Here is a 13,017-nt window from a genome sequence, read left to right on the forward strand (position 1 = left end):
GAAAAGTAGTCCACTAGTCTATGCACAAAAACACTGTCAAACAGTCAGCTGACGTACGTTACCTTCCAGGTAGAACGATATCTCGACAAAGAGGTGGAGATGACGTCTTGCTGATATACCGATGCTGATCCGATGAGTGGTGACAGCTGTCATAGGTGATGAGTGTCAGCTGTCACCCCGGCTGCTCCTGTGAGGCGGCAGCGCCCTCTGGTGCCTGGAGTCCGCACTCCAGGCAGGGTGCCCTCTGGTGGTGGTGGACCAGCAGTACCTCCTCTTCAGCGGCCCACACAACACTCATGTTTGCTCCAAAACCATGAATCACTGTCCTCAGAATGGCATAAGAGTCTGAAAAGTGAAACCGAAGCCAAATGAAGCTGTAGGCTATAAAAAAAGATATATATCTGATTCTGCTAGCCTAGCAAGCCTCATTTTAGCTACATTCATTTACAACAATTTGCAGATTTTTGGCAGGGATGTTTAAAAAATACAAACAAACATGCTCATCTATATTTATAATAGTCAAGTGACCTCTGTGCGTATGCGTGTGTAAGCTTTCATAACCAAAAACCGGGGAGAGCTGACATTTACCATTTGGTATGCTTATGTATTTTGGGCCAAGAACAAACGCTGCATAAAACAAAAGTTGATAGGACAAATTTGTTTAGAGAAATTAGCAATTTACCTAACCAGTAAACAATGTATGTTGTGCTGCAGTGCACCATGGGAGTTCAGGGTTTTGGGGTTTTAAATGTTGTTATTGTGGTTCATGTTAGTCTAACAGTATTGTTAGTGTTACTGGTTTTATTGTGTTTTGTAGTTCAATTGGTTTAGTCAGTTTAGTTAAGTCTCATGTTGTCATTACTTTGAATGAAAAGCATATTGCTTTTGATATCTTCCACCACTAACTCTGTTTGTTTGTGTGTAAAAATTAAAAGCACCTGTTTGCAGCAGTATACAGAGAAAAAAGAGACAGCTCTGCATGTGTGTGACATTTGTCATTTGTTATGCTAATGTGGTTTGTGTCAAGGATTTTAGAGAAACTACGGATATTAAGTGTCATTGCTAATTACATTCTGGACTAACACGCCACTCCAGCAGGAGATATATATATATATATACATATATATATATATATATATATATATATATATATATATATATGCGTGCGTGCATGCATGCGTGATTTTATTGAGTAAATTCAATGTAAGTACATAATATAATTGTAAATATGTTAAATATATATGGATGACACAAGAAAGTGAAAACACTTATTTACCTTGTGGTCCATTTAAAAATCATAAAAATCAAATGACAAAATAGAAGTAATAATAATAATAATAATAATGCCAATAATAATAATGATAATATAATATTGTGCATGTGATAACAACAACCTAAACAATTTATAAATACACTAAGACAATAAATTAACATTAAAAATTTACATAATTAACAAAAAATAAAAAGTTGAGTTCTTTTTCTAAATGTTGTTGAGGTCTAAGTTTCTAAAAACATTCTGGACTTGCACACCATTCCAACTCATGATACAAGCTTTGGTTAATTTATTAACACCCTTGAAAAATGTAACCTATCTATTTTATAAACATTACCCAATCTAGAACCTGTGGATGCCCACTGGCAACACACTAGTCTAGTTTAATAATGTTACTCTGTAGAATTCATATGTTACATTATTGATTCCGCAGAAACATTGTACATATCTTATGTATTTAACAGCCAGGAGGCTGTGATGACATCAGTGAAGCCAAGGATTTTTAACTGAAAGAAGGTGGAATTTTTAAATACTTAGTGTAGTATGTCACTGGGCTGCTGCTGTTGGTGAGTATTTGGAGACACAAATTAATGGCAAAGATGCAAATTAGCAACAATTATCACTTGGACTCAGATATGATGACATATTTGAAACCAAAGTGCTCAGGATGGCTGTGGGCTGCCATGATACTGCTATTATGTGAAAAGTAAAAGTGAAAAAGTCCCATATGGGAGTGCCTTGTCTTTTTAGGATGCTGAGATTTTAATCCACTCTTTTGTGACATCATGGTTGGATTGTTGTAATGCCCTTTCATCTGGTCTGTCAAAGAAGACTACTCAAGGTCTACAAATTGTTCAGAATGTGGCAGCTCATATCCTGACCAGAGCTGGCAAATTTGAAGACTTCACTCCAGTGCTGGGTCCAGCGCCCAGGATTTAGCCTTCATGGTTAGAGCATCAGCTTCCCATGCCAGAGATCATCAGTTTGATGATCATCAAATTGGAGCAAGTTTTGACCGCTGTACAAACTGAAACTAACCTTTGTCACCATTTTTGCTGTTTTTACCCCATAACTCCAGAACATTCCGTCACAGATAGTCCAAACTATACCTTTTTGGAATTGTTATGATCAGACAAAAATATATGTATAATATTATGTTGCAGTTATATAGTTTGAAAGGTGATTGGAAGAATGTAACGTGTGGTAGTTATAATCCATTACTGGTTCACCACCTTAAATGGCTTAATACAATTTTGCAGCCATCTAAAAAACTGTGAAAGAACTTTCTCACCATGGAATTGTTTTCACAAGAGGGTATGACATTTACTGTGTTAACATTTATTGTTTATTCAAAAACTGGGAGGACATTAACAGAGGGGATAATCAAATAATTGTCCTGCATCCATAGACTTTTTGTTCATTATTTACCACTTGTCAGTATCGGCACTTGCATCTTCTTGTCACTGGTAAAGTGGTTATCTGTGAGATTGTCACTTATTGGTTGTGATTACTAGAAGTTCTAATGCATTTAAGATTGCTTCATGTTTGTATGTTTCACAATGTTTAATGGAATTTATGCTATTTCTCAGCGTAATTTATTGTTGTTTTAATGGGTTTAAAAATATTATAAAGTAATTTAACCATCATTTCAAAACAATACTTCTGTTTTGTTTGTTTGTGAGCAGAAATTTGAAATTCATGGAGACGACGTGAAAGCAAAGGTTTCATTTATTTTTTTCCGGTACTTGGTGGAAGCATTGAAACAGTTACAGACTGAATAGTAATATTGATATTGAGCACAGTTCACCTGCATCTTTGAAAATAATTTAGGTTTTTCTCAGTCTTAGCTTACTAGAATGTTGAAGAAAGGAATGTTTGTGTGCTAACCTGCTGTAATAATTCTTTATAAAAATAGAACAAACCTTTTTTTGGCAATGGTGTTTTGAGCACTGACCACAGTGTGTGAGATGAGATAGCTGGAAAGACTGTTATCAAGAACCCATGCCATATGATGAAGCAGCTAATGCCATTTGACTGGTTCCTTGTGGAACACCTGATAAAATTTTCCAATATGTGCTTTTGTAATTTTTTGTGGTGGCAGTATTAACATCTGGAGACATACATTGGATGTATATGTCTGTGCAGTACTGCATTTTGGTTCATACTCTCATTTACTGCACCACATTGATAAATCATGCAATGTTAATCAATTTAATGCAGCAAATTTTATGTTTCAATCATTTTCACAGTCTTATTTAACAGGGGAATATTTAACATTTTCAAAGGGAAATATTGGTTTGTACTGTTGTGGTAATAGCTCTGTGGTAAGTAAGATTGTGTCTTGGTCAATTCCTGGATGGGATGGTGGAATTCTACATCCAGGGTTGATCCAGACATACCCGTGAGCTCATTTGTTTAATTTGGGAATGTAATTGCAATCTGACAAACACAGGGTCTTTGACAGACCCTTAGCCTGGTCTGATGGCTGGGAAATCCCAGACAGTCTGGGTCTGAGGACCTCCTGTAGCCTTCATCCACCTTCACAACCATTGGGTTACAAGCCATCATCTCCTCCGCCTGATCAGCTGTTGAGGACTTTTTTTTTCATCAGAGCATCATTACTCATCTCATATTCAGGGTTCCTTTTGGACTTTCATGGTTACCATAGTGAACACGGGGTACAGGTCTTCATCATATTTGAGCCCAACAGGCAATCCCCTACTTGATTCGTTACACAGGTGTCACAACATGGATGAGGGGTTGAATTTTGACACCCTTCACTTTGCACCAACAGGTGAAGAAATGTGGAATTTGTGGTGTAGAAAATGTGGAAACGTGAAATTTTTGCATTAAGTTTGAATGATTTCATCTTAATTTACTAAGATGCACACATTTGTTGCTGCCTAAACAGATAAAATACTTGAGTACAATAATATGTGCAAGTGTTTCAAGACACGTTCATCTTTGGTGAACTTGAACACGTAAATTCACATTGCCAAGTTAAAATTGTCTTGATTCTGCTGATTCTGATTTATAGTTTGCATAGCGACTGGGCCTGATGGCAACCCTGGCCTAACACAGTGACTCACGGACAGCTAGTTTGGCTAGTTAGCATGTAGCTGAAACAGAAAGGAAATTGCTCAGTTCCTCTGTACAGAAATGTGGTCATCGCTTAGGAACAGGCTGATTACACAGGTTGTGATTTGATGAAAAAAAACCCCACTGATTTGTGTTATTACATATCTATGCATGACGGTGACACAATGGTCCCTGTTAAAGTCTCCATGTCATTATGTTTCCAGCTACAACCACCTCCCTAGTCCACACAGATCAAATATTCATTGACGCTTCCAAGTGTGACCACTCACAAGTGGTCTTTACAGTCAAATGCGATGGAATTGGAACATTTATTACCTAGTGTATAACAGTACATTAATTCATAGAAATGGTTCTACATTACTTAATGACAAAAACAAAGGTTTTGATCTTGATAAAATGTGGATCAGGTGTGGCACAATGCTTTAGGTCTAAATCAGCTGATCCATCATTGCTTTTACAGAACCAAGAGCCGGTGTTCTCTAGGGATGGCAGCAGGTTCTTCCTGACCATCCCAGTTAAGCAAGGAGGACGTGGAGAGTTCCATCACATCGCCATGTTCACTACACAGGTGAAAGTCTCTTCACCACAGCTATAGAACTTTCTAAATAGAACTTTCTGGTTTCTGATATTTCTATATTTATTTTTACAAAATGTGTTGTAACCCATGTCAAAATATTCTCATATAGTTGAATGAAAATAACTCTTATTCACCGTCCAACTGTTTGAACCATTGCTTTAATCAACAGTCACAGAGCACATTTCCATCAGCACAGATGTTCAACTTTTCCATCTGAATCCAATTAATTTTGGTGTGTGCATGCAGGGTTTTTAGTCATCATTGTGGAGATGAAGATGCTTATTTCAATCTAATTTCAATCAGTTGTTTTTAACTGTAAAAAAAACTCCAGCAGCCGTGTTTCCAGAATAATTTTGTAAAAAAAAGAAAAACAGAAAAAAGAAAATACAGACATATAAATAGCTTTAGAACAAAAATACAGCAAAATTTTACAGTATAAAACTATTGTTATTTGCAGAAAAATAAAATATAAGGAGAATGGGGTTATGGGCAGCCTTGAACCAGGGACACTTTTTGGTCAACAGAAGCACTAAATACTTGAGCCTTCGTTTTGTCACATAGTGTGAATTAGTCTGAAAATATAACATACTGTAGAACCTGTTTTTATACTGTTGATACGTAGCCCACTCAAAACCAAACACATATGATTGTGTCATCATATTAACATAATTTGTACAAATAAAGTAAAAATAAGATAATATGGCAACCTGATATACAGTTCATTATATTTTCAGAATGTGTGACAGCACAGTGATGTAAACAGTAAGCGTGCATGTCTCTCACATGAAATATCCCAGTTTCAAGGCTACCTGAGGTCCATCCACCTTAAACAGCTGGAGTTGTTTGAAAATGCACATCGACATGCGAACTCTGTGCCAAACGTCCAGTGGTAGCCTGGAACAAATGGGATTCAATGTATAATAAGTAACAGTTGTGTTTAAATTCTGCAGAAATACTATTAAATAAATAATGTTAATTGTTTAAGCAAGAAAGAAAATCAGTTTGATTTATGCTGCGTTTACACATAGGCAGGATGCTTTACGAATGTCATATTTGTGTCATTCTTGGCACATTCCTGACATTCTTAACTTGACTTAGCACATCTGAATAGGTTTCTTAATAGTGCATTTTGGTGTGTGATATTCTCGATTTTGGTGGAGCATGTTTTTAGCTGACAAAAAAATCTTCCACGAATGTCACACATCACCCTCATTTCGCCTCATGTTGTGGAGGTCGCAACTGAGCGTGTTGATCCATCTTGATTAGTGGTGATCCTTAATAGAGAGTGACAGCGTTCTTCTCTGATGTGTGCACAATAAACCCTACTGCACCGCATTGAGTTTCATTGCTGCAGTATGCTGAAGAAGGACAGTGACGCTAAGTCAGCTAAAAGTCTCGTTCCAATGCTCATCAGCATGCTCCTGCAGGTGTTCCACCTGCTGCATGTGCCTGATGTTTTGGAAAGTGAGTGAGATGAGAGGCATGTGAAGCCACACCTCTGGTTCTCTCAGTCTCCTCCTCCTTTCTGCTCCACTCCATGCCACAGAGCCCAACTAAGCATGGAGTCACAAAGTTCTTCTGCTGTGGATTTTGAAGCGCAAACTGGAGCGATCTGAATTGTTCAGCAGCTGATGGATGAATATGGGTGTGTTTGGAGACAATTCGCCTCATTCACAACATGGCAGAATGTAATGATGAGCTGTTATGCGCAATAGCACGGAACATTATTCTTGATTGTGCGTAATGGTTCCTGATAATTGTCCAGCAACACGTGCCATTAAATGTAAGGCATAGTAACACATTGCAGCAGTTCCTGAGGACATCTGATGCCTCTCCCTCAAATCATCACATTCATGATCAGTGGCCAAGAATGTATACTTGGTGGCATTCGTGACTTGTCATCGTTATGTGTAAACACAGCATTACTGGTTTAAAATGTCAATTTTTATAAACTACAACAGGCATTCAACCTGTCAATAGCATTGACGGGTTGTTCTGGAAAAGTTAGTGTCAGTTAAGGTTAAGGTTAAACATCATTCATCTGTACATACTTTACATAATCACTCTAATTCAGAACCTCCGAAAGTAAGAAAGTAAAGTGTAGTGAACAAGCTGGATAACCACTGACATGGATATCTGACAGCTTGCACCACGCCAATCAAATGATATGGTCCACTTTAGGGGTGTCTGATTCTCCTATAGGCATAAATATGGAAAATATTAAAGGATTATTAACCGAGCGCAAGGACTTTTTGCACGGTGTGTTCTCTGTGTTGTCTCGCCATGCTCGGTCCGTACTGTCAACACCTCGGAATGATATTTTCTCATACAGGCCGAGCAAGCCTGGTTAATGATTAGTTTATTATATGGCTATTATATATAAAAACACACGACATTCCAGTATCGCCCAAAAATGAAAGCTGCTGACGGTGTTGGGCTTGTTGTCAGACCCGTTCCCTTTCTTCACCTGCATGAAGAACTTGCTTACCAGATGGTCTGGTTGTTAGCTGGTAAGCTCTCAATCTGTGTGTGTGTGTGTGTGTGTGTGTGTGTGTGTGTGTGTGTGTGTGTGTGTGTGTGTGTGTGTGTGTGTGTGTGTGTGTATGTGTGGTTTTTTCCCGATGTTATTTAGATATTTATGGGGTATATTCATGCCTGACTTGGTTTTCCTAATCGTGTTTTTAGCCTTCTGGTTTGTAATGAAGTTTTCAATGTGTTCTTGAATGTTCAGAGCTGTGTTTTCTTAGGGCTAGTGGCCAGTGATCACCTTAGTATTTCTCTGTTTTTCTTGTTGATTAATGCTGGCAAATTATACAGTATTTTTTTGTCTTTCTGATGCCTGATTCTGTTTTTTCTCTCTGTTTAAGGTGCAGCTCCATCCAGAGATGGGAGTTGTATTCATGTTGGCAATCCTCCTGTCCTGTGCGCCAATAGCATTTCTTGTATATTCGTCCGTGAATTGTTCTGTGAATTGTTCTATAATTTATGTTTGTAGCATGGCCCAAGCAGAGGGTCACCCCTTTGAGTCTGGTCTGCTTGAGGTTTCTTCCTCAGAGGGAGTTTTTCCTTACCACTGTTGCTCTGGGGGTTGGTAAGGTTAGACCTTACCTGTGTGAAGCGCTTTGAGGCAACTCTGTTGTGTTTTGGCGCTATATAAATGAAAATCAATTGAAATTGAAATTTCTTTTTATTGACGGAGATCATGCACCCCTGTAATTCAAACCATGTGTTTAGCTAAATTTCTGTAAAAATTTGCAAAATCTGAAAAAACTGAAAAAAAACCTATATTGTAAAATCCATCCATCCATCCATCTACTACCGCTTAGTCCAATTAAGGGTCGCGGGGGGCTGGAGTCTATCCCAGCAGTCATAGGGCGTGAGGCGGGGTACACCCAGGACAGGACGCCAGTCTGTCGCAGTACATTGTAAAATGTATCAGGTTATTCTGAATCAAACAGAAATAATGAATGACTCACAATCAGAATTTCTTACCTTTACACTGACTCATGCATCAGGTTTGGGTAAAAGCACTTTAATTAGATCACAATGTAATAAAAAACATCATCTGTTGGAGTGACAGTAGATAACAGAACTGTTTCCTGTTTCTCAGTTCAGGGCAGATCAAAATGAAGTCCGTCATCTGACATCAGGGAATTGGGAGGTGGCCAAAATCGTTGTCTATGATGAGAACAGTGACAACCTGTAAGTCCTTCCACTCACATGCTGGCAGCATTCAAGACTCTTAGATACAGTGTATCTAAGTGATGACTGTCTGGTAATAATATCTGTTAACATATAATTTTATCTGTTCAAATCCTGATCCACTTCCTCTCCCTGCTGATCTGCTGTTTAATGTTTCGTCTTAGTTCCACATTGGAAGTCAAAATGTGCACATGATGGAGGTTCTCCATCACTGTCCCCTACAGACACTGGAACAATTTTGTGTGTCAAAGTCAGTCTTTCCTTGGTGACATTTTTTCCCTCCAAGCGTTATGGCCAAGGTTAAACAAGTGTCCCTTAATTTTATTTCTATAGCAGTTCTATGCAATCACTCCAATCACACCTTTTTAACTTAATGTGTGGAGATGGTTCTTGGGTCAGAGAGGTGTTGATTACTTTATGATGCAGATCTGGACTTTATTCATAAACCTATCTCTTTATTTTCCACTTACCTCTTTCCTTGTATTTCAAGTACTGATACAGACACTTCATCTGCATTATCCCTATCCACCCAGTTGTAAATAAGTAGTGCCTTGGCTGTTGAAGTAACCTGAATTCAAGTGCCATCCCATCCAGTGGGCACCAATGGGCCTCAGGGTCTATATAAGTTTTAATTCCAGTCCAGTCTCATGGTATTCGATCGTGATACCATCACGGAATGTAGTACATTTTCGTGATGGAGATTAGGGCTGGCTATCGATTCAAATTTCAAAGATCGATTTTATTCTAATTCTTAAGATTCAGATTCTGCTCTCTGAGTCCACCTTCTAGTTAGATAATGTCATTACAACTACTGTGGGAAAACACTGGAGAAATCTACAGAACTGTAGGGTCTACAGAAGTACCCATTTTGTGAATTTTAAACACAGACTTGTTGTGGCTTCCCTGAATATTCGGCTAAAGTCTTGCAAATGAGTCCCTGCTCAGTCCCCAAGATTAAATCTGACCATACTTCAAGATCAGACTGTTTCTTAGGAATTTGTGTGCAATTTGGCTGGAGGACTTGCAGACATCGACACAAATGACAATCCGATTGGATTGTGGGAGTTCTTCTGCAGCAAGACCCTGAAAGTTGCTGAGTATTGTATTGGAGCTACCTGTGTCCATTAGAGGAGGTGTTTCAAAACTGAGTTCTTCCCAGTAAAAACTGGTGATCACCACAAATGTGTTCTGGCTTCTATACTGTTCAAGGCTTGCATGGACTAGGTATTGGGTAGGGTTGTGAATACCAATAACTTAGGTGATGTTGTTGGTGAGGAAAGGTTTACTGACCTCATCTTCACAGATGATGCCTTGATCTTTGCGGAATTAATGGATATTCAAACCGCTTGAGAAGGTGAGTGAGGAATCAAAGTGGCTGTGTTTGTGATCATCCTAGATCAAGACTATGATTCATGAAACAACTTCCTGGACTCAGTCACCAGAAGTGTATCTATGTGGTGAACATGTTGAAATTGAAGAGATACATATTCACTTATTTCTGTTGTGACATTCATGTCCCTGGATCCTGACATTGAGAGGTGCCTGTGAAGAGCTTATGGAGTCAGGAAGTCGCTGGACAGAGGTGTTTATCAATATCTCTGCAGGAGCATGAAGGTCCAAGTCTTTAGGGTCCTGGTGCTATCTGTCTTGGTGTATGGTTGTGAGACTTGGAAGATAACCAGTCACCTACAACCCCAATTCCAATGAGGTTGGGACATTGTGTGAAATGTATGATGTTACACAGTGGTAAACTGTATGATGTAACACAGTGGTAAACATACCGCTGTCCCAGGTTTTTTTGAAATGTGTTGCAGGCATCCATTTCAAAATGAGCAAATATTTGCACAAAAACAATGAAGTGTATCAGTTTGAACATTAAATATCTTGTCTTTGTGGTGTATTCAATTGAATATAGGTTGAAGAGGATTTGCAAATCATTGTACTCTGTTTTTATTTAAATTTTGCACAACATCCCAACTTAATTGGAATTGGGGTTGTAATATGATGACGAGATGTCTTTGGTATAGGTCTCTTCAGAAGATCCTTGGGTACAGCTGAAATGAATTTGTGTCAGTTGATCACTTATATTTTAAGAGAGTAAGATGAGCAGTATCACATGCATTGTGAAGGAGTGTCAGCTTTGACATTTTGTCCTGTTTCTCTGCGCATGATTCAGCATGTACGTGCATGAGTGTTGAGGACCCCAGTTGCCGGAAATGGTCAAGGGGATGCCCATGTTTCTCCTGAGTGAGGTAGATAGATTGTTTTAGAGATGGTGGAAATGACTGGTTATCTGCCTGGGTGGTTGCCATTTGGGACCCAAACAGAGTTACGTGGTGTTATGGATGCGATGAAGTGCAACATCACAACATGCTCCCACCCATAATTTGACATTTATTTTTGAGACTCTAGAACAATTATATTGACATCATGATTGCTGGATTGTGTCCATTCATTCAGTGAAATTATTTTTTTCTAATTAAGTTAAAAAATATATATTTTACTTATGTGATTACTTAAAAAAATAAATAATGAGCATGCTGAATACTCGATGCAAAATTTTCTGAATTGCTAACTTTGTAGACCTTGTGCTAATGATGGAATTTATCATGATTATTAACTTTTATAAAGGGAAATCACTGTAATGTAATGAATTTTAATATTAATTTAGCAAGTCAGAGTGGTGATTTCTTTATTTGGTAGACTCAATCTGTAGAACAGTTTTTCTATTAACCACAGGCTTGCAGGGCTTTACCTCTTGTAACTTAATGTTAATGGGCCCTTGAGCAAAATCCCCCAAAACTACTTGGAGCACCTTGATAGCACATAAATGTGGGAAGAAGTTGATGTATCTTTGTTTTCATCCAACAGTTATTTCCTCAGTACAGAAGGTTCACCTCGAAGACGCCAACTTTTCAGGTGATTCACTTTCAGCTACATTATTTTATAGTATTTGGTCTTCACAATGTTTTATACTTTGTTCAAAATGTAATAACTACACAATCTATTATTTAAAACTCTCTTTTCAGCCTCTGCAATCAGGAAAAAACTTATGATGGCTTTAGATTTTTCTTAAACCTCTATTTTAAACTGCACATATTATCAATGTAGTGTGTGTCGCAGTGTGTTACATCTTTAATCCTATAATACTTATTTAAAAAAAAAATTGGGATTAGCACCACATTATGGCTGTGTTTTACTTGATCATTTATATGTCTTACTTTCTTAACTGTATCTTCTTTCTTCAGTGTTAAAACTGTAGGTCTGTTTCCACGGCGGTGTTTAACGTGTGAGCTAAATAAGGCCCACTGTCTGTACTTTGATGCTGACATCAGCCCCACATATCAGCACATTATTCTCCACTGTAAAGGTAAGTCAGCAAATAACCTGCTGATACTGTTAAGTTTTGTCCACTGATAATGTTATCCAAACTATACGTAGGTCAGATAAACCAAAAATCATCCACCTTGGAAAAGGTATCGTTTGCATATTCAGTCATTGAATCAAATTGGATATATATATATCTCTATATCTATATATATATATATATCTATATCTATATCTATATATATATATATATATATATATATATATATATATATATATATATATATATATATATATATATATATATATATGAGGTCTGTTAGAAAAGTATCAGACCTTTTTATTTTTTTCAAAAACTATATGGATTTGAATCACGTGCGATTACATCAGACAAGCTTGAACCCTCATGGGCATGCGAGAGTTTTTTCACGCCTGTCGGTTACGTCATTCGCCTGTGGGCTGGCTTTGAGTGAGGAGTGGTCCACCCCTCCCGTCGGAATCTCTTTGTCTGAGAACTTCCTGAGAGACTAGCGCTTTGCTTGATCAAACGTTTTTCCAAAACTGTGAGGCACATCGAAGTGGACATCATTTGAGAAATTCAGCTGGTTTTCTGTGAAAATTTTAACAGCTGATGAGAGATTATGGACTGTTGCTGTCGCTTTAAGGACTGCCCACGGAGCGGGACATCGCGACGCGCCCTGAGCCGCCGCTGTCTGCCTGTTTCGAGCTGAAAGCTTCCAAATTTAAGCCTCTGTTGACCCAGGATGTCATGAGAGAACAGAGAACTTTCAGAAGAGGTCGGGATCAGCAGTTTATCCGGACATTCCACTGTTAAAGGAGATTTTGTAATGAAAGAAAGTGCGGACGGGTCCGCACGTCGGGACGCAGCCGGTGCCACGCGCCGCCACAGGAAAAACACCTCCGTTGGAAGCGTTAAGGACAAGTTGGAAGATGTCCAGCTGTTAAACAATTTCTCAGATACTCACTCAACTGAAAGCCATCAAAAGCCGCCTGGTTTTTACAAATGGTTATCAACACG

General features: G+C 38.3%; 1 protein-coding gene across 2 annotated transcripts in view; it reads left to right on the forward strand.

Moving 5' to 3' along the window:
- Positions 1-13,017, forward strand: part of LOC117524075 (inactive dipeptidyl peptidase 10-like) — a 643,233-nt gene that overhangs the window by 606,686 nt on the left and 23,530 nt on the right. For both annotated transcript variants that reach the window (XM_034185800.1, XM_034185801.1), the window contains exons 13-16: positions 4,833-4,940; positions 8,560-8,651; positions 11,523-11,570; positions 11,900-12,021. In XM_034185800.1, coding sequence (XP_034041691.1) covers positions 4,833-4,940; positions 8,560-8,651; positions 11,523-11,570; positions 11,900-12,021 — 370 coding nt within the window. The remainder of the gene's footprint in view (positions 1-4,832; positions 4,941-8,559; positions 8,652-11,522; positions 11,571-11,899; positions 12,022-13,017) is intronic.

This window comes from Thalassophryne amazonica, chromosome 14 (genome assembly GCF_902500255.1).
Source record: "Thalassophryne amazonica chromosome 14, fThaAma1.1, whole genome shotgun sequence".
NCBI lineage: Eukaryota > Metazoa > Chordata > Actinopteri > Batrachoidiformes > Batrachoididae > Thalassophryne > Thalassophryne amazonica.